This window comes from Gambusia affinis, linkage group LG09 (genome assembly GCF_019740435.1).
Source record: "Gambusia affinis linkage group LG09, SWU_Gaff_1.0, whole genome shotgun sequence".
Lineage (NCBI taxonomy): Eukaryota > Metazoa > Chordata > Actinopteri > Cyprinodontiformes > Poeciliidae > Gambusia > Gambusia affinis.
This window is the reverse complement of record NC_057876.1, coordinates 8,722,338-8,743,404: the sequence shown is the minus strand read 5'-3', so window position 1 is coordinate 8,743,404 and position 21,067 is coordinate 8,722,338. Positions and strand designations below refer to the sequence as shown.

The 21,067-nt window shown below is 39.3% G+C and overlaps 1 protein-coding gene across 2 annotated transcripts in view; it reads left to right on the top strand.

Moving 5' to 3' along the window:
• Positions 1-3,223: 3,223 nt before the first annotated feature.
• The window catches only part of flt4 (fms related receptor tyrosine kinase 4), a 58,765-nt gene continuing 40,921 nt past the window's right edge, over positions 3,224-21,067 (top strand). Inside the window, exon 1 of one of the 2 annotated variants that reach the window (XM_044126553.1) lies at positions 3,224-3,646. In XM_044126553.1, the coding sequence (XP_043982488.1) occupies positions 3,589-3,646 (58 nt within the window). In that variant the 5' untranslated portion in view covers positions 3,224-3,588. The remainder of the gene's footprint in view (positions 3,647-21,067) is intronic. The other variant, XM_044126554.1, reaches the window with a different exon arrangement.

The following is a 21,067-nucleotide window of genomic DNA, read 5'->3' as shown; positions in this document are numbered from 1 at the left end:
TATAGCACCAAAATATGTACATCCAGTTCAAATATTTAGCCTCATTTCCCTTTATCATCTTCTAACATGTGTGTTTTGCTTAATTGCGACCCAGATTTTTACATAACAAATTACTGTAATTAGTGTAAAATTTAGCAGAAGTCTGAAATTAAAATAGTGAAAACCATCTGTTAAAATGTGATAACAGAGAGTAGCTCTACAAAGTCTCCCATTCGGACCTACTGCTCAAGCCATGGGTATGATTTTAAATCTTGTCAGTAGTTGGGAGGTGTTTTAAATCATGCATCAAGGGGTTCAAAACATAAAATATTAGGCAACATTAGTGAATTTATGCTGTAAATATGTACGATTTACTCTCATGATTGATTTTATGGCTGCTGATTTTGTGAATGGGAAAACTGAGCTCCCGCATTACAAACATGAACTACTACAGTATATGGCTGACGTAAAATTTTGGCTGACGATCTCAAACCAAAACAAAACAAAACATTTACTGAGCACTATATACCACTTCAAAGAAGTTCAGCGAAGTGGCGTTTGGCCCAAAGGTATGTGGATGTGAACTTCGCTGAGCTAGAGAGAGCTTACTTGCTCCACATCCTTCCTATGGTAGTTGCTGTGCGGAGCTGCGGTCTGTTTCCTGACCTGAGGATGGGCCGGATGGAGTGCTGGCACTTCAAGGACGGGTCCTTGAGTTCTTGGATGTCTCTCTGGAGCCAGCGAGATTATTTAACTCCAACCTTTTCATCTGACACAGCAGAGACATCCGAGCCATCCTTCACGAGGGGCATTGTTGCCGTTGTCTGGATGTAAGCAGTGTCTTATTAATGAGACCATTTGAGTCTTCTTTCGTCAGCATTATCTGTTTTAAATCCATAATGAGATTTGGCAAGTCCCTGGCCTAAGCTTTGCTCCACTATCAGCACAATTTGGGGTGTTTATTTTCCTCTGAAGCCAACGTCACTCCTGGGCTGAAACCAGGGAGAACATTTTAATTACAACCATTCAATCACAACATTGTGTTTTATGAACAGAGGTGGATTGCCTTAAGGGGTCTAAAGGGAAACACAAGCCCACAGTAACATCCAACGATCCTCTGGCTCTATGTTATTCCACACGCTTCATGTTCGTCATAGCTGAGAATGACAACATATTCACATCTCTGAAAATATTTTGTTCTCTTTTGTCTCATTGTCAGCAGCAGTTTGATGGATGTATAAGGGCTCCCCCGGCTCTGAGGGCAGAGCTAGCAAAGAATCTGGGGTCAATGGTGGTTTTATTTTTCTTGTAACAGTCTCCAGTCTTTAAGTGGAGATAGAGCACCTTGTTGATTTGCACCATACCCCTGGCACTGGACGGTAAAGATGTGTGGGATCGATTACACTGGCCTGAACCTGCTTTCTGTTTCTTCTCCACCAGAGGTTTGATCGTCTCTCGAAGCTTCTGCAAGATCTGGCTGTTAATGAGCAAGCTGCACTTGACACTCCATCTCCAAAGTGCACAACCCTACTACCCTTTTTTGTACTCTCGAGTTTACACTGGTTTTCAATTTGCAAAGATCCCTGCCCGTGAAATAAAACAGAGCTGACAGCCGCTCACTGTGGGGCCCGTCTGATGCACTCTTGGTTGAAGATATTCCTTTACACTCTGAAGACTCCCCTGAGGTGATGGATGTGTGGGTGGAGTGGGGTTAACGGGATCTGGACAAGCCTGGAAGATCTCCATGCAGTTCATTGGAGACACCTTTATATCTCACTCTCTGAATGAATAACTGCAGGCTCTTAATAAAATAAGACACTCCCAAAACTCAGGAAGAATTTGTGTTCATCTTGTCTGAACATTAAGTAATCGCTAAAATTGGATCTGAACTGATAAGTGTTTTTTTTTTTTTTTTTTAGAAATGTAATTCACAAAATACCATGTAACTATGGAAGAACAGATTTTCATTTTGTACAATACAAGGAAAGCTGTGTTATGCATGTAATTAGTCTCCTCTATGATACACCTAAATAAAACCCAGTGCAAAACCTGTTTAGTATACAGAGTCTACATGTGAGTAGTATGATGTCTGAATAAAAACATCTGATCTGTGAAGGTCTCAGGTTGGTTAGAAAACACTTTTGTAACAAAATCAGGAACCAAGGAACTCAAAAGACAGGTCAAAGGGGAAGTTAGTGAAAGCAGATTTTATAATAAAACAGCATCAAAATGTTTGGGCATCTGGCAAAGCACTGCTCAATCCACGGCTCTAAACTGGAAAAGTATGACATAGCTACAAACCAAGATATGTCTACGAAAGTCACAGGTTAGGCAATGACAGCATTAATCCAAGAAGCCAATGTTAGCACTGAAAGAGTCTTGACAGGAGACTCGAAACAATTGTTTTACTCAAACAAATTTGGTCTTTATGGATGGGAGACTGGCAAGGAGAAAGTTATTGCTTGAATAAAAGCCATAAAACGTCCAAGCACGACAAACATGTGGGAAAAGGCAATTTGGTCAGATGAGACCAAAACTGGACTTTAGCTTACAAGCAAAACATTGTGTGTAAAGGAAACCTAACACTGTACATCACCCTGAACACAACATCCCAAACTTTGAAACGTGGTATAGTGGCAGCATCATGTAGCAGGATGATGTTGTTATTAAAGACAAGGAGGCTGGTTGAAGGTAATTGGAAGACAGATGAAACTAAAGACAAAAACATGCTGATTTTGTTTTTAGCAAAAGTATGCTTTAATTTAGGTCAAACCTGTATAAGAAAGAAGTTTACACTATACCTGCCTATATGTGCAGAGTAACACTTTAAGTGTTACTTGCCTGACACTTGAAGTGGTGTGTTTTGCTTCCATTTATATGGATGGCATTTGTTGGCACTTCCTGTGGTGACTTTGACTGCAATTCCCACAGCATCAGGATAACCTGCTGAGCTATTCAGGTGCCAGAACTCCTCCACATACCTTAAACCCGAAAATAAAATCGACACCAGCGGTTCTGTGCAGCTCTCAATGTGCTTTAATGAGACCTTTACTTTCTTCACAGTGCGTGGAACCGCTGCAGGTCTTTCACACAGAGGATGAGACGGATGGGATTTTGCAGGAAGGAAATTTGTCATGGATGTTAGTGTGAACTCCCCTTCGTCCCCTACCCCCAGTCTCTCTTTACACACCTCCTCTCTCCCACACGCCTCCAAATCAGCTTGTTTTATGAACTGAGTGGGTGGGTGCGCTCCACTCACGAGCAAAGGAAAGGGAAATCATTGTAAATCTCATTCAGTACCTTGTGCATCCTTTTGACAAAAGAGGAAAAGGTTTTTTTCCCTTTCTTTCTTTTTTTTTTTATATAAGTGTTTTCCATGTCCTTTCTTTTTCTCAGCACTTCGGTTTTCCGACACAGAAGCTGTCCGCTTACACGCATAGACTGACCGAGGTTCACCTGAGCGCACCCCGCCTCCCTCCTCTCACTATTACGGATTTGTAATTTGTCATCCATTAAAATAACTTTCAAACACTTTCTAGCTGCATTAACAGCAAAAAAGAAAAAAAGAAACCTACCAAGCTTGGGCAATTCTGGACCGGAGATCTGGAGATGAAGACAGATTTCACGCTTTTCTGCCGGACTTGGATTGGAATAGCATACGCCTCAGGTGAGCGACTCCACCAGAAAGACGGAAAGTTTGGAATATTTGAGCTAATAGTTTAACTTTTTTGAAGCAGTACGCATTAAATCATTATATTTTGTTTTAATAACCATAGGATGTAAACTTTTCCTTATTTAGTCAGACTGCACTTAAAATAAGGATTTGGGAAGGTCGGGAGGGGTATTGAATATTAGTCATTAAAAATATGTATTTGATTAAAGGGTACTGTTTTGTAAATTTCTTGTTCATGAATTATAAAATGAAATTTGATGTCAAGTAACTCTTTCCTAAACATTCTGAACTGGAAAGGTAATCCAGACAACCCTCACAGTCATAAATTTGTGCGGAGTCTAGAACAAGGCTCACATTTATAACTTTTTTTCTTTTGTATATTTTTTTTCTAATTTAGAATAAATATCAGCAAAGCTGTCAAAAAACTGAAATAGGGAAGCTTTTGTGTTAGAACAAGAATTCAAGTTTGCACTCAACTTTTACTAGTTTAGCAACAGAGCTAATGCTAAAGTTGAACTTGCTAGCAAACGTTAGCTAAACCCCGAGTTTCCAGTGGATGACCCATTTTAAAGTTATTTTCAGGGTAACTGTTTACGCGCCACATTCTTAAAGTAGGTTTAAAAAGTGTAATGCTGTCTCAGTAAAAATAAGTGACAGTGTTCAACGTCAAGTGGAGTTTGTTAACCCTACGTCAGTCGTCGCTGAAAAGCAATTTACATGCCACTTAACAACTATTTCATTATTACAGCTATTTCAGTTAGATTAAAAAAATTTTTCTTTGTAATATGGATGGACAAACCAGCTAAGAAAATAAGGACTTGATAATTAGTTACATATGAACTTAACTTAGTAGACATGTTTTAAAATGTGATTGAAATTTATCTGATTTAAAGTGCCTTTTTATTTTTAGCTGTCTAATTTATGGAATTCCTGCTCAGAAATATTTACTATAATCCATCAAGTTTAATGGTATATACATTTTTACAAGGATTTGTCATTAATTACGCTTGTTTTATCAGTGTAATTTTCAAGCTAGTGCAATTATTTAAATAAAATTATTTGCAAACGCAATGTACAATTATCTTTTTTGGTAACCACTGGGACAGGCTTTATAAATTATGTATGGAGTTCCTCTCAGAATGAAACTCAATTAATAAGCAAATGTCACAAGTCTGCATGAAGATAGGCACTAGGGGGAGGTAAGCCGTTGTTGAGTTTATTAGAAATGAAGCTGATAATGATGGTACAAAGAAATCAGAGGGGTAAATTATAACGGGTTTTGTTGTGGGACTTTTAAGAGATCGTGTGTTTCGCATAGGCCCCGTTTTTAGAGGCACATTGAGTGGGAGGGGAGACCACTGATCTGGACCAGACCCATTTGGGGGAGAGGGAGGTGGGCTAAGGGTTCAGATCTGTTCATATCCTCCAGAAATAGGAGTTTGATTTGCATTCATGTGGGCATTGTTGTGCTCCAGTGGAAAAGGCATGCAAGGCTTTGTAATGTGAAACACATTCCTTCTCCTTACCCCTTTGACTTGCTTCCCTGCTTGAAGTTATGGGTGTCTGCAGTTTTGCTGAATGTCTTTGTTGACTTGTACATTTGTGATTGCTGTTTAGCAGCTGTTCATAAAGAACAGGAGAAGGCTCTGTGAGGGGGGCAGTCAACATATGGCTATTCAGATCATAACTCCAGCTCCTTTCTAATATCGCAGAGCTGCCATGCTGACTGGGATTTATGCAGTCAGAACATAAATACATGAGCTGAGGCCTTAGTTACAGTAGACGCTATGACTCTGATCGTTTTATGATGCAGATTTGTTTTTCAGTATGAAAATAAAGGTTCATAAGATATTCTATAAATAATCACAGCTGACAAGACTGTAACTTAGGAATAAAAACATCTAGAAGGAAAGAACATAATGTCTCTCACAGTTACAGTGTGCCACAGAAGTACTACTACTATATTATATATTCCTTGTCCCTGCCGAAGAAAAGCATTTCCACAGCATCACACTGCCACCACCATGTTTCACTGTGGGAATGCGCTCACGGTGAGGTGACGTGTTAATTTTTCACCACACTTAGAATTTTGCATAAAAGTCAAAAGGTTCAGTTCTGGTCTCTTGTGACTAGGACACATCATACCACATGTTGACTTTGCGACCTGTATAGCACAGATAGGACTTCTTGTGATTTGTGTCTTATTTATGTTCTCTTTGTCACCGTTTCATTATTCCCAGATTTTTGCAGGACATGATAATTGTCCAGTTTATCATGTTGTCCAGTCAACAATTTCTCCCTCCTGAGCTGTGAATCTCTGCAGCCCACCCAGAGTTACAATGGGCATCTTTGCTGCTTCTCTGATGAATCCCTGAACCCTGATCTTCCCTGCCCATCCTGTCATTTTAGGCAGCCAGCCATGTCTTGATAGTTTAGTTGTTGCAAAATACTCCTTCCATTTTTGGATGAAACAAAAGCTCTGGGAGCTGCTTCTTGTTGTTGTTGTTGTTGTTGTTGTTGTCGTTCACTCTCCATGAGCCTGTTTGTTTTTTAATGTTCTCTGAAGCCTTCCCAGAACATCTGTATTTATACCGAGTTTAAATTGCACACAGGTGGGCTCTATTTACTAATTAGAAGACACGTGAAAACAATTATTTGCTCTGGTTTTTACTCAGCGATAACAATGCAAAGAGGACTAACAGCAGATACAAAACACACTTTTCAGATTATTAGATCCTTCACAATACTATTGCGCTTTGTGTTGGTGTATCAAATAAAATCCCAGTGAATTTCATTGAAGTTTGTGGTTTTAATGCAACAAAATGTGGAAGTGAATCCTGGAGGCAAAGCACTCTGCGTAAGAGAGGAACATTTTTCTAATATAGCCTCACAGGAAGACACTGAGGGGAATAAATGGCTCACCAGAGGTTAGAGAAATGGGGCATGTTGTTATCTAAATCAGAGGGGAAGACTGAGAGAAAGTTTGCTGCAGACCTGCCAGATCAGACGTCATTGTCATGTAAGGTGTAGAGAGGATGTCATTTACACATCAGCTACAAAGTTTGGGCTTCAAGATGCATCTAGAAACATTTTCTACCATCTTCATATCAAACTTAGTCTCTGCTTTAAATTATGTGGGTTTTCGAACTGTTATAGAAATTACGTTTTGAGGAAATGACGAGATGGTGCAAGCTGTTGCTGAAAATTGGTTCATTAATCTTCTTAAAGTTGTTTTACAGCTAAATTGACCATTTAGAGGATACTCCCCCCAGAAACATATCAAGATGATGAAAATTTCTGACTAAGATGAAGGAGCAGATGATCTTTAGCTCAGTCTTTGCTTCCTACTGTTGATTTTTTCTCTTAAAGCAGAGTGTTTGTTGTACACATACCACAGCTTGATCGGATCATCCCACAAATCTGACTCTCAACTCTTGGTGTTATTAGAGCTGTCAAATCATGGAGGTTGAGTTTTTACTGGCCAACATTACCCCATCCCGATATTCTCAGTGCTGATCTCAGAATTCAACCTCAGGACTCAGAGGAGCAAACTCATGTTGTCTGACCTTCAATATTTTCATCTATCAGCTGGAGAGAAGTTGAGACGGGGCTAGAAATGCTGCTGCTGCACTCTGTGGGAAGGTTTCGGCAGGAAAGCCCAAATAAACAAGGTCTCTGATGCCTCCATTATCACTGCCAGAGTATTTCGAGGGCCCTTGGGTCTTTGGATGCTTGGTCATCATGTTAAAACACCAACAACACCAACTATGACTGGAGAAGAGTAATAAGCTCTCTCAGCATGAGGAATTTGCAGGGGAAAGCCAAAAATGTGTCAAAGTAGGTGTTGGACAGTAGATGAAAACCGTCTGTGGTGTTTTTAGCTTCATATTTCTGATTCCTCCTCGATTTCAGTTTACATTTTTTAAGCCATGTAAATCAGGCCACTGCACAATGAGTGAGTCCAGGAGCTTGTGGATGAAAATATGCAATCAGCTGTGTTTCAGCAAATGGAGCAAGCCCCTTTTTGCTTATAAATATTAACACCATAAAAAAAAGTTTGAATATTATAAATGGTTGTTTTCAGTGTTAAACATGGCTGAGAAAATTGAGGTGACCAAAAGTATGAAAATGAAGATATTGGGAACCGCGTTTCTCTGAGAAGGACAATCTAAAAGTAAAAGGGAAACAATGACGAAGCCATTTAAAGTACATTAACTTGAGGCTGATCGGCCTGACAACTCAAGCAAAAATATTATTGTATGTGAGAAGAAGGATTCAAGATGTAATTTTGTTGACATTGAGGGAAAGCAGAAATTAAGAACAAAGTAGGTCTGAAAGCCAAAATTCATGACGGAAGAATAGTTACAGAATAAAACATGACAGATCTTTTATACTGAACTCACTATGAATATTAATAAAGAAGTGCTTCTGACATTAATTGTGCTAAAGTGAAACATCTGATACTGGATGAGTTAACAGTTTTTCAGGAGAATCATTTGACTGTTTTCATACATTTTACAGTCTTCATCGCACACTTTTATTAAAACTTTTGTATTTTTCTTATTTTATTTCATTTATTTTTGATTCTACCTTTGCTTTTTTCTTTGTATTGTATTTGAGCCATTACATCAGAACAATTGTCTAGAGAACTTGTTTACTGGCTGTGGCAGTAAAAGTATCATAATGCATAATAATCATAATGTTTTATACGAATCTAATTGCATAAAACAATTAGATTTGATTCTCTAAACCATCAATCAACATTATCAACTCCACTGACAGGTGCTTGAAGGATATTTAACCATTTCTTTCTCAAACACGTCTCGACCTAAATAATGATAAAGCCAAATGGATTTAGTTTGATTCTTCCAGCATGTTATGTAACGTTTCATCCAGTCTAGGTCTTTTTTGGGGGGGGGAAAACTTGACAAACCAGTTGTTTTGAAAAATAACGTTTTTCAGTTTTGTCTGTTGTCTAAAGTAAAGCCATTCTTTACATGCACCCAGAAAAGGCAATCCATGACTTTGATATCTCTAGGCCTGATGTTGATATCAGCCAGTCTACCAACTCCTGTTAGCAGCTTGAACAAAACTCTGCTGCTCACTTATTGACATAACTCAAGACATGAACACATCACTCTTTTTATCTCTGCTGTGGCTCCGGGTAGGTTAGGTTACAGTTTACACTGTTGCTGTTTGTTTTAAAGCGCTGAACGTCCTTGCACCACCCTATGTTTCTGAAATCTTGAAAACCCACCAGACCAGCAGAAGTTGCTGGTCTGCTGGTCAATATCTGCTGGAGATGTCCGATGGGAGTGGTCGTTTTCTGCAGCCCTAAGAGTTATGTGCCATCTCTGATCTGGTTCTGTTCAAAGTTAAGACCCATTTATTTATGCTGTTTGACTTTTAGTATTTTTATGTTTTCTTTATCTATTTAGTACATGGTTGTATTTTCTAGCTTTTTAATTAGCTCTCTTTATGTTTTATTGTGTTCTGAATTTACTTGTTTCATTTTGTGAAGCACTTTGGTAAGTTCAAGATGCAATTAGACACAATATAAATTGATTTGAGTGAATATGTCAAATTAAGGTCCAGCATTTAGCATTGTTATTACCAACAGGGTCTACATCTTAAATAAATAACTCTTTTGTGCTCAGTGCTTTCAAGACCACCACCCTCTGACAAACAGGAATCCTTTTATAAAGTAACTTCATAAAAGTATAAAATTTTGTAGGTAAATAATTAAAAAAATATATTAATGTGTTATATTTAGCACATTATCAAGGTTTGTTTTTAATTAATCACTTACTAGTGCAGAGTAATCCATATTTATCTACTAATGCAAACAAAACAAAACAACCCAAACAAATAGCCCTTTAATTTAAGATAACTCTGCAAACCAATTTTTGGAGTGCTGCAAGTTCAAAAGGTATGAATACTTTCGAAATGCAATTAATATAAATTATTTTTACTCTCAAAGCTCAGAGAGGTAGAGTTCCTGTTACCCGTCTTATCTGCTCGCGGTACTGATCTGCATATGAATCTTCTCTCAGAATTTGTTTTTCACTTCCCAGAAAGGCAAAAAAATTGGCCCTCTAGTCTCAGCCATTTTAGTTATGTTCTACACATAATGTTCTTGGTTCCTTCGTGTGGATTGGGGCAGTGTGACTGCAGTCAAGCTGTAGATGGTTTTAAGTTGATTATGACCAGTACATTCCGGTGGTTTTTCTATGTATACGGACTGTTTACCTGTATTCAATCAAGCCGCTTTCAACATGATTTGCCATTACAACTTGAATTAACACCAGACCTCCTGTGCCAGAGAGAAAGCTTCCAGCAGCAGAATGAGCTGAGTTACAGTGTTGCAAACTCGTTAAAGACATGCGTTTGCTCTTAGCAACGTGGGAGATGACCTCACGTTGCTTCCTGCGGAATGAATTCACGCAAACACGTCTCTTGGATACAAAGTGGTTGACGCTGACATTTTGTGTCTTGACGCTAAAACTTGCAGGGGAACCTTTGCACCAAACTTGATAGAGTATTTTGGTGTACAACAGATAACAGAATTGTTATAAAACAAGAGGCTAACTTCTTGCAATTTTATGGTGCAAGATGTTAAACACAATTCCCCCAAAAAATCTGCACAAAAAAATCACTCTTTTGTTGTAGAAGTTGTCTATTCTACAATATGTTGTAAATAAATTACATGGCCAGACTTTTAAGTGTTGATAAATTTTTCACCTGGCTGCACAGTGGCACAGTTGGTAGAGCTGTTGCCTTGCAGCAAGAAGGTCCTGGGTTCGATTCCCGGCCCGGGGTCTTTCTACATGGAGTTTGCATGTTCTCCTTGTGCATGGTGGGTTCTCTCCGGGTTCTCCGGCTTCCTCCCACAGTCCAAAAACATGACTGTCAGGTTAATTGGGTTCTCTAAATTCTCCCTAGGTGTGAGTGTGTGTGTGAATGGTTGTTTGTCCTGTCTGTTTTCTGTGTTGCCCTGCGACAGACTGGCGACCTGTCCAGGGTGAACCCCGCCTCTCACCCAGAACGCAGCTGGAGATTGGAACCAGCAACCCTCCCGACCCGATTAGGGACAAAGGGTGAATAGAAAATGGATAGATGGACATTTTTCACTCATCCTGCTTGACTTTATACGGCTCCAGGTCTGTCTTCCAATCTGAAGACAAGCCTATTCCCATGAGCAGCGTTCTGGATCAATGTAGAAAAATAAAGTTGTAGAAGTTTGTTTCTGTATGATGGTCCAAAGTACTCAGTGCATGAGGAGATCCAGAGCTGGCAGACGAAAGGTGAAATAACAGTCAGACTTCCCAGAAGTGGTCTGTACATTCTGCTTAGCCTTTTCATGCGGGTAATTGAAATTCAGAACGCAATCTAACACGGCAGAGGGAGGGTGACAGAAACAGATGACCTCTTACACCTGTACTTCTTGTTGTCCATAAAATAATACAAATCAATTGTACAGCTTATGGCTTTGCTGTTCTGTCAGAATCAAACACAGTTCTTTCTTTCTAATTATACAGTATCTGTCAGCATCTGTAACTTATGACGCAGAGAGATTATTTCAAGATCATTCAGAAACGTTTCTGTATTGACATCCTGTGTCCCTCTGTTGCAAACTAAATGCCCTTTATTAGGTTTGCTTTCTCTTCTTTACCTTCTATAAAGGCACCGCCATTCTCAGAGCAATTACCATGCAGGAAAGGTTTAACCTATTGATTTCCTCCCCTCTTGTGACTCCTGCTCTTTCGGTCCTTTTAAATCCTTCTGGAGTTTCATATTGCGATGTAGATAAACATAATGTTTTCAAAGTGTTTTTTTTTTTTTATTGCTGGGTTCTTAAAACCTCCCATCAAGGGAAACGATGATGCATTTTATGCATAAATCTTTTGTACGCTGAGTCTTAATGAGAAGTACACAAGCTGATTGACTGCATAGACGGTAACTTGAAACTACAAATATGTTGCACGAATTGATTTTTCTTCTTTGCATTCTGTTTTTCACCAATACGAGCCAATAATGGGACATTTATTGCAATTAGTGTAGCTACAATTAGTGTAGGAACGTTTTACGGAGGACTGATCTCTCTGCTCATGATCTGAAACTGAATACAGTCAAGCCGACACTCTAAAGTGACTTTGTTGCTTGGAAACTGGAATCATTTAGAGTATTTATTAATAGACCCAACCTCAAAAACGCTTTAAAATCCAGCTCAGTCTCAGCTGCGTACTTGGTGTATATAATCGCTCTCTACATGTTGCTGGGCTGTTGAGCTTGGTTCAAATGCATGGGAAAAAGTTTATTGGCAAAGCCTGAGGAAATTGCCAGCTTTCCTCCCTTTAGGCATTCAGTACTATAATAGTTGACCCTGCACTCCCTAGTTTGCCTTGTTTTCTTCAGCATCTTAAGCTTCCGCAGTGATTTACCTCACCATGAGATCTGGCATGGCAGCAGAGGCTTATTTTATAGCTTCTGAATCGCTGGGAGTTGAGCAACAAACGCAATGATTTATCCTCCAAGACAGTAGAGTTAGAAGGGAGGGAGTACCAAGGGAGTCTTTCATAGGCTGAGATATAAACAGTATGTTTTTTTTTTTTTAAAATCACTGAATTAAAAATATAACAATTGAAACAGAATCTCCTCTCTTTTCCTGTTTATTAGCTTACACAATGGGCTAGCATTAGCTAACTAATGCTGCGCTGCAGCACAGCTTCCTGAATCAAGGAGCAAGTCCAAAAGCTACCCAGCAACAGGGCATGATGTTGAAAGCTCTGAAAATTTTGAAGCTGATATGGTTGATATGCATCTTCGATGTTGCATGGAGACCTCAAATAATACCTGTGGAGTAGCAGACAGGGATGCTGGTCTCAGCCTTTAAGGAATAGGACCAGACAGTGTTTTCCAACAATCAAGTGATCATACTTGAGAGAGTCCCTAGCTGATATGGAGAGCTCTAATTTAGGAGGAGCATTGTCGAAACCCTTGCTGAATTGCCGAGGGAGTAACAGAAGCTTGGTTTTCTGATCCTTTTTGTGGTGCTCATGAACGGGATCTTAGGGTTTAGTCGTTGAGATAGGAAGTCTGGTTTGAGAACCTCAAAGTGTCAGTTTTTTGGCGGATGATGCGGCTCTGTTGGCATCATGGCCCTTGGTGTGCACTGGAGTGATTCATTGCCTATTGTAAAGAGACAGGGAAGAGAGTGAGCTGCATCAGGTCTGAGGCCATATTCCTCAACGGAAACAAAGTGGACGGCTTTTTCAGGGTTAGAAGCAGGCCTCTTGGTGTCTTGTGTATGAGTGATGGCATATAGAGACTGGGGATTCGTCTGCTATAATGTGAGTCCTGCTCAGGTCTATCTTGGTAGAGAAAGAGTTTAGTCAAAAAGCAAAGTTTTGATTTATTAGTCTGTTTATACTGACCAACGGTCTACATATTTTATAATGATTCATGTCTCCTGACCATGTGAGGGCTTTGTCTAAAGTGCCACAACGTTTTGTGTTGAAGAGGACGAGTTGCCTCCATATACTCTGAAGAATTGATGTATGAACTTTGGAAGGGGATAGTGAGTCAGTGAAAGCCTGGAAAGTGACTGTTTTTACACTTTAGTTGTAAAAAACTAGCTTATATTTAGTTTTACAAGTGAAATGCCATTACCAGTTCAGACAGGGCGAATTGTTTACCAGAATGTTCAAGGGAAGCAATTTCTCTGTTACGAAAATGATGACAAGCCAAAATGTTCCGGCACAGAGGAAGTGACTGAGCTGTCCTGTGTGAAGATACAGGAAGTTTTGGTCAGGGACAGAGGTTCTAAAACATAGGAAGCTGGCCCAGATGGCTTGTTGCCGCATCCTTAATTTTACACCCCTCCTCTGGCAGGATGTTGGAGAAGCCTGTCCCCGTCACTACTGGTGGAGAGGACAGGGACGTGGTGGGTGTCATTCCCCTCTGTTGTAACAATGAAATCAAAGCTGGGCTGCCAGTCAGGCCGTCGCCGGGCTTTGCCTTGGCCTTGTATCTAGATGACAGAGGAAGTGGACTATTTTATTTATTCTTTTTTGAGAAAGCGGATGTGTTTCAGAACCTGAGGCAAGATGGCTCCATGTGCAGAGCACTGCATCCCATTTCACTGCAGATGCTCCAAGTTTTGTCAAAAAGTTGCAGTCTTCACCTTTTTCAGATATTGTGTTGCTGAATTAAACATGTCGGCATGGCTGTGCCCCCCAAATCTGAATAAGTATTATTCAACCAGTTTTATTTTTAAATTTGATGCAGACATTTTCATATGTTGAAGATTTATTGCAACAACGCCTACTTTTTGTGACTGTTTTGTGTCACTACTTTATTCCCTTGTCACATCTACATGTGTTTCTGTAAGAAGCGTGATATGTTTGTTCAAGGTTTCTCTTTTCCTGCCACACGATCTGTCAGAAGCACAAACTACTGAAGAGTGATACAAACTCTGATGCCAAATCTTTTTCGCTGTACATGAAAACGGGAAGTGTGGGAGAATCATCACTGTGATAAAGAACAGAGGAAATTCACTCGCTGATTTTCTTTTCATACAGGATTTAATGTGCCCCTGTGTCGCATCCACGAAGAAAGGAGCTCTCCTCTTCCCGCCTTACCTTCTGCACTCGCAGCGCTCACCCGCTTTCAAAATCCTGTTAGAGAAGCTTTACATTTTTAAATGGCTCAAAGGGCTTAATTGGCGTTGACGTTTAACTCTTTCCCCTTTCTATGTTCCTGATTTATCATATCAGCAGGTGTTCTCTGCACGTTAGAAAAGCTCCTTTCAAAGCTGTCTGAATGTGACCGAATGATGAGTGTGAGCCCATATAAGAGAATAATCTGAATGCAAATGCATCGAAATTCAAAAAGATTTAGATTTCTGATGAAGGTTTTATATTAATCTGGTTCCAACAGATGTTATTTAATTTAAGAGTGCATTCAGACCGGATAGACTCAGTTCGATTGGGGACTTAAATATTTGTTACATTTTCAGAACTCTAGTTCGCATTCACACTGCACTGTGTCAAACGACTAAAACTAACTGAAAAACCTGTTTCCCCCCCGTCGCCTGTGGGGGCGCTGCACCAAGAACTACTGAAGGAATCGACACAAAACGTCTGAAGAAGACAAGCGCAACTTTCTTCTTCACAAAAAGTAAACAAAAACGGAGCAGTGTCAGATTTTAGCGGCTGTAGGACTTCTTTATTAACATACATTACTGGTTTGGACATCGCATGTTAGCCGCTAGCGCTAGCGACGCTCCTGTTGTTACTACGCGGTGAATCTGTCCACTAAACCAGGCTGCTCCAATGAGCAGGAATCACAAAAATGATCGCAGCGCCTTTGTTTCTTACCCGATTTCTATGAACATTGCTTAAATTAATGCTGAGAAAATTGCTGATGTTTGTATTCTCTCTTGATATAAGTATTCTCCCTTGATATAAACCTATAAACAGTTTGGTTTCTAACAAGATGCAAGAGAGGACTAAGCGAATTCCCCCATCCTATTTGATGTTTAAATGTTCAAACAAACGAGGTAATTAGTTCAGTTTTTGTCATTTATTAAAGGTTTAAAAATTACAGCAGCTGCAGAGCGCCACGGCAATGGGACAATAAACTGATAAAAAGTTGTCAAACAACTTCAGACCACTTATATTCTGCTTTTCCTTGCTTAGTGTCGGCACGCAAACCCGTTGATATGACAATCGGCACAACATCTTCGTTAACCCGCAGAGCAGAATGTCCTGCACTGTAGCTAGCTTCCTGCTTTTGAAACGGGTCTCTAGTCAGGCTGCATTCAGACAGGTTTTCTACCGTTTTAGGGTCCACTTCAACCAGACCGAGACCTAGGTTTTTAGGCGGATGAGAGTTCGGTTTTTAAGTCCGTTTTGGAATTCAAATTGGCGTTCAGACCTCCCCCAAAACTCGGACTTTCTAGACAAACGGATTAGAGTCTGATTCAGGAATCTAATCCTGGGTTGGTTTGAATACACCCTAAGTTTATTTGATAGGGGCAAACACACTTCGACATAGACAAACTGAGCATAACAGCAGTCCCATGATTGCATCATAGTGCTTTTTAAATTGTACAACTAAAAACCTCAGGAAACCTTTTTCTTTTGGATTTCTTGGTAAAGAGTTGAATTCATGTTAATGCGGACTATCGCAAGTATTCCAGCATGAAGCTCTTTTTCTGAAATACTGTGTTTGTTTTATACCAGATATAACTGGATCCACACCTTCCAAAGAATTTCTGTTTCATGTGTTCACACAATATTTTCCAAAAAGTCACAAAGGTCATAAAGTCTTTTTTTTTTTTTTCCACAAAAGTGAAACAGACCTTTGGGTTCAGTTTGGTCACCCCAGAACTCTAGATGACATTCTCAGTTTTGTTCTTATTTTTAAATCAATAATAATAATAAAAAAAAAAACGCTCTTGGCCTGTAGATGGTACAGGAGCTCTATATATATTTCGATGTTCTGTTTTTTGTGTCCTCCTGGAGGAGTCAATGTGCTGTTGGAGTCATTTTGGTAGACTCATACCTTCTGTGAAAGTTCACTGCTTCTCCATGTTTTCTCTATTTGTGTTTTATTGTTTCACTGTGGATCACTGAAGTGCCAAAGCTTCAGTTAGGACTTTGTAACCCTTTTTAGTCAAATAGATTTGTTTCACATTTGTTCTTAAATCTATTTAGATCATTTTATATTTTTATTATCTTTCATCCTACTTCATGTTGTCAGACATCTTCTGTTTAACTGATTTATTTATTAGTAATCAAACCTGGACGTAGATGGTTAAATTTAATTCAGCTCTCCAAAAACACAATGTCGTCAACCACAGATCATTTAACATTTAACCACAAGAAGAATACATTTCTCCCTAAATATCTGACTGATTTGGATAGTTTTTCCTCTAATTTTAATTTACTCATGAAATTCATTTGATCTGGTAGATTAAAGTGTGACCAAAATAATTGCTGAACTCAAAGAAACCTGTAAGAGGCAAAACACTTTTTTTTTTTAGCATCATTGTAGACTAAGGACACATCTGCATTATTGCATCTCACAAAATAACGTCTTTTAGTTGTTTTGTGGGTATACCTGTGCTACACATCTGTAGATGATTTTAAGTATAAATGCTTGGATTAAATTTGAAAAGTCTAAACATTCGTGGAGCCTTCTTATCCATTCCACTTTCATCTTTTAAGTTTTTGCAAAAGAAAAAAAAAAGACATCTGGAATTTAAGGACTCGGTTGAACTTCTTATCAGATAGTTCTGGTTAGGAAAAGGTTTGACCAAACATTTACATGTCAGTAGATAAACTCCTCACAACTCTGCAAGCAGTGACGTGGTGCACGCTTTGCAGCAGCTGTGGATGCAGCAGTGGGAACGAGGAATTGAAACATGGATTTAGGGATTCCTGCTGCTATTTAGTAGCCATGGAGAAAGTAGTTTGGGCAGTCTTCCCTTTCATGGCTTTTGAGGAATTTATGTATTTGATAGGAGACAGCACCAAGCAGGCAGGAAAGGGGAAGACAGAGGCAGATAAAATGTCATCCAGCAAAGATTGAGTTTTACAAGGGATGCTGGTATTCACCCAGGAATGTGAATCATTCTGTGGTTGTTATTTGAACCAGGAGGATGATAGGAAACCAACACCATCCTGCATCTGCACAGCTGATATTATGACATGTTTACACTTTTAATAATCATTCTTGCAAAACACTTGGATATGACTTTACTTTTCATACTTCTTGGTATTCTGACTTGTTGAGCAGAAATCATGGAGCCACTGAATATGTTCCTCTGGAGAACATTTTATACCGGTTGTGCATTGCCCCCCCCCCTGTCAGGCAGGTAAGGAAGGTTTGACACATGCTGAGCGAACAGGCACAATTGTCCTTATAACACAGGTTTCTGGCTCTCAGCTCACATTTGGCCCTTACATCAGCACAGAGGCATGCAGCTCGGCAAAGTGTGTCTAATTCAACCTGCTCGATCCCGGCCATGTCCTCTGCAAGTTTGAGAACACCAAGCAAACACTTTGCACCGTTCTCGTCCTTATCTTTGCAACAATTCTTTTCCTATCAAAGAGCATTTCATTTCCTCTTTCCTTACTAGTGCTTCAGGCTAATGTTTTTTATTTCTTCATGTTTGCTTGGCACAGCCAGCTGGACGTAGCGCACGGTCCACACATCCCTCCCCACAGTGAAAGAAGCTTTTCACTACGACAAAGACAAATCACTTTTCCTGAGAGCCGTGTCAGTTTTTTGTTAGATAACAAAGATGTGTTCGGTGACCTCTCACTCTGATGTGAGAAAGGCTGTCATTGAAGAAGATTTTGATAATTGTTGATGTCAGAATTTAATCATCTGCGACACTCCCTGCTGTTCAGAGTGTCACATCCTGGGAGAGAAGCTTTTATGAAGTCACTGGAGTCATTTAGAGCTCTTAAGAATGCTAATAAATGACATTTTGATACCAGTTACTGTTAATGTGGCATTTCTTCCTCTCAAACCTTAAAAATCAAACTTTAAGGTTTGTGTTAATTATGTAAATTATTATTTACATACTAATCTTTATTATTATGTAAATAATAATAATAATAATAATAATAATAATAATAATAATAATAATAATAAAAAGACATGGGAGATATCAGTGTGGAAGTGCATTGTGTTATCTTTGCTGGTTAAAGTGTGCTGATTGTAGTTGGGGGCTAATCTCTCAAAGCTGGGGCTTATCTCTGCACCAACAGCTGGAATGCATGGGAAATGAGGAAAACCAAGCTCAAATTTATTTTTGGCTCACAGCCATGTGTTGCATTTGTAAGGTGGTTGCCAGCAATTCAATCATTTGGGAACCAGAGATATATCATAAGACTTCATAATTTACGTACTACAACCACAAACTGGAAAGTTGATTGGGATTTCATGTGGGATAACAAGAAGAGACAGATACATTGCCTCGCTTTATTTTTTAATAAAAACCTGAAAAGCATGGAGCACACAAGTAATCATCCCCCTTTTATACAGGGAAAAAATTCAGGTCAGTTTTACTAGAAATGTTCATACTCATGTCTGACCAAAACAGAAAACAGCCCCAGACGCTTTTAGCGATGGCCAAACATTTTCATTTATGATGCGGAACAGAAATGTGTTTAGCAACCAGCTGCACAGTGTCCATCTGTGTCTCATTGCATTTATAACTAGTGGAAACAGGAGCTATTGTACTACAAATTAAAAGTTCCTGGGCACTCTCATCAAATTAAAAAGTAAAGCTTCAGGTTCAGTTTATAGAAATTCATAGGGGTGCTTGTAATAATGGTGCCTAAGATTTTTTGAAAAAAAAAAAAAAAGAAAAGAAAAAGAACATTCCATAATTTTTTTCAGAAAATTCAGCCCTTTATTCATCCTTTTATATATTAAATATACAATTTAATGTGTATGAAACGTTATATTTTAGATTTTGCTTCTGTAATTTATCTTGAAGCTCCTTAAATGTTTACCAAGAGTAATTAGTAATGATAAAAGGGAACACTGTGAATGGAATGGGAAAAAAAAAAATCTGAGATGGATAGAAAATTAATATTTGCTCACTATAGACTGAACTTTAAAAACCTTTAGTAGAGACTCATTAAATTAAGGAGTCTCAAAGCATAAAAATACGAGACATAAAGTACAACACCTGCTCTACTAAAAGCGCTGAAAATGTCACTGAACTTGAAGGTCTTGGATGAAACGGCCCAGGAAACAGAAAATGAACATCTTCAGCCTGTTAGATAAAAATAACTTTCCAAGCTCTGACGTGGCCGTGCAAGGGGCCATGATTGAAACACCTTTTCTCTTTGTTCTGTTTTTTAGGCTGATGCTATAAAAAATGTTCTCCCTGAAAATGCTTCAATTTGCTGTGTATAAATGGAATGTCTTTTAGGGGTCAGGTCAGTTTTGCCTCTTCTTTGAACCACTTGGTTGGGAGTGTCTGGCTGAAACTAATTTTCAGAAACAAAACCTCCACAATAGTTTGGGCCTGTGAACCTTTCTGAGGTCTTTAGTATAGGTTAGCTCAGAGATAGCAGTCCTAACCATCCGCCCTGCCGGAGAAATGTGTTTATTATCCTAATAAGACATGTTATCAGCAGTGAAACCCTGGACATGGATGTGTTTGGTTTTTCTTGGCATTCCTTTCACATTTCTGTATGTTAAACTTTATATTGTGAGTCTGACAGAATGCCAACAATTACTAATGGGATCGTCATTATTTTTGTTTTCTCAGATCATTTACAGAGCTGACAGATGGGCAGGCTGCAGTGTCTGGTGTTTCACAGTTTGGAAATATAATGTACACATAGTGCGGCACGCTGAGACATCTGTCCCTGAAGCAGCAAAGGGAGAATGTTCTCCAAGCTCTTTAGTAACCATGCTATAAGAAGAATAAGAATGTTCTTCTCTTCTTTCATCAATCTCAAGTGTCCAAACAATAAAAAAGTGGCTGGACTTTTTCACAGCGCTCAAGAAGCTATGACTTTATGGAGCTTTCGTCCAGCATTTAAGAGGGGAGGCACTTAATATGACTAGTAATACAAGCTTTGACAAGTGCAGGGGCATATATTCTCAAACTAACCCTGGTAGCAGGCCACTTCAGAGGTGCTAAGAGTTCAGAACCGCACATCAATCAATCAATCAATCAAATTTTTTTTTAGCACATTTCAGCATCAAGGCATTTCAAAGTGCTTTACACCATATCAAACACAGAAACACAATGCAACATAGAATCAATAATCAAAAACGACAATGAGTCACGTTCCATCAGTAAATTTGTAATTGATTACGTTTCAAATACAAGGAGGTTACCAGTTTGAATGATCCGTGGAAATGTTTCTTCACTTTCTTCCACTCTGTAAAACCTCCCTGTGATAGCCACAGATACTCAACGCCGCAGCACATCCAGGGGACCAAAGCCGAGATCGCCCGCTTGTCTTTTCCCGCTTCCTCTTCTCTCTGAATGAGGGAACCAGAGACCTCCAACATCTTGACGGTTGATCTCTCAGGGCTCGCTACTCAGCGCTGACATTTGAAAAGATTTACAATCCGCATCCTGTCTGTCAGTGCGTGATCTCTCAACAGATTGTGAGGGGGACATCCATCACCGGGAGCCAGCTACAATAGGTATTTGGCTTGCAGTTCGTCGCTCACTCTGCACATTCCAAAGGCAGAAATAAAGTCTCTGCACATAATTAGGTCTGTCCTTGGGTTGTAAACCTGAATTCATGATGTGCAAATTATATTATCAGATGTAATCGCAATAATTCAAAAGTCATCTTAGAGTGTTTGTTGCAAAACCGAATAAAAATGTCACAGCACATTGTTGCTGGATCTGGGCAGATGGGG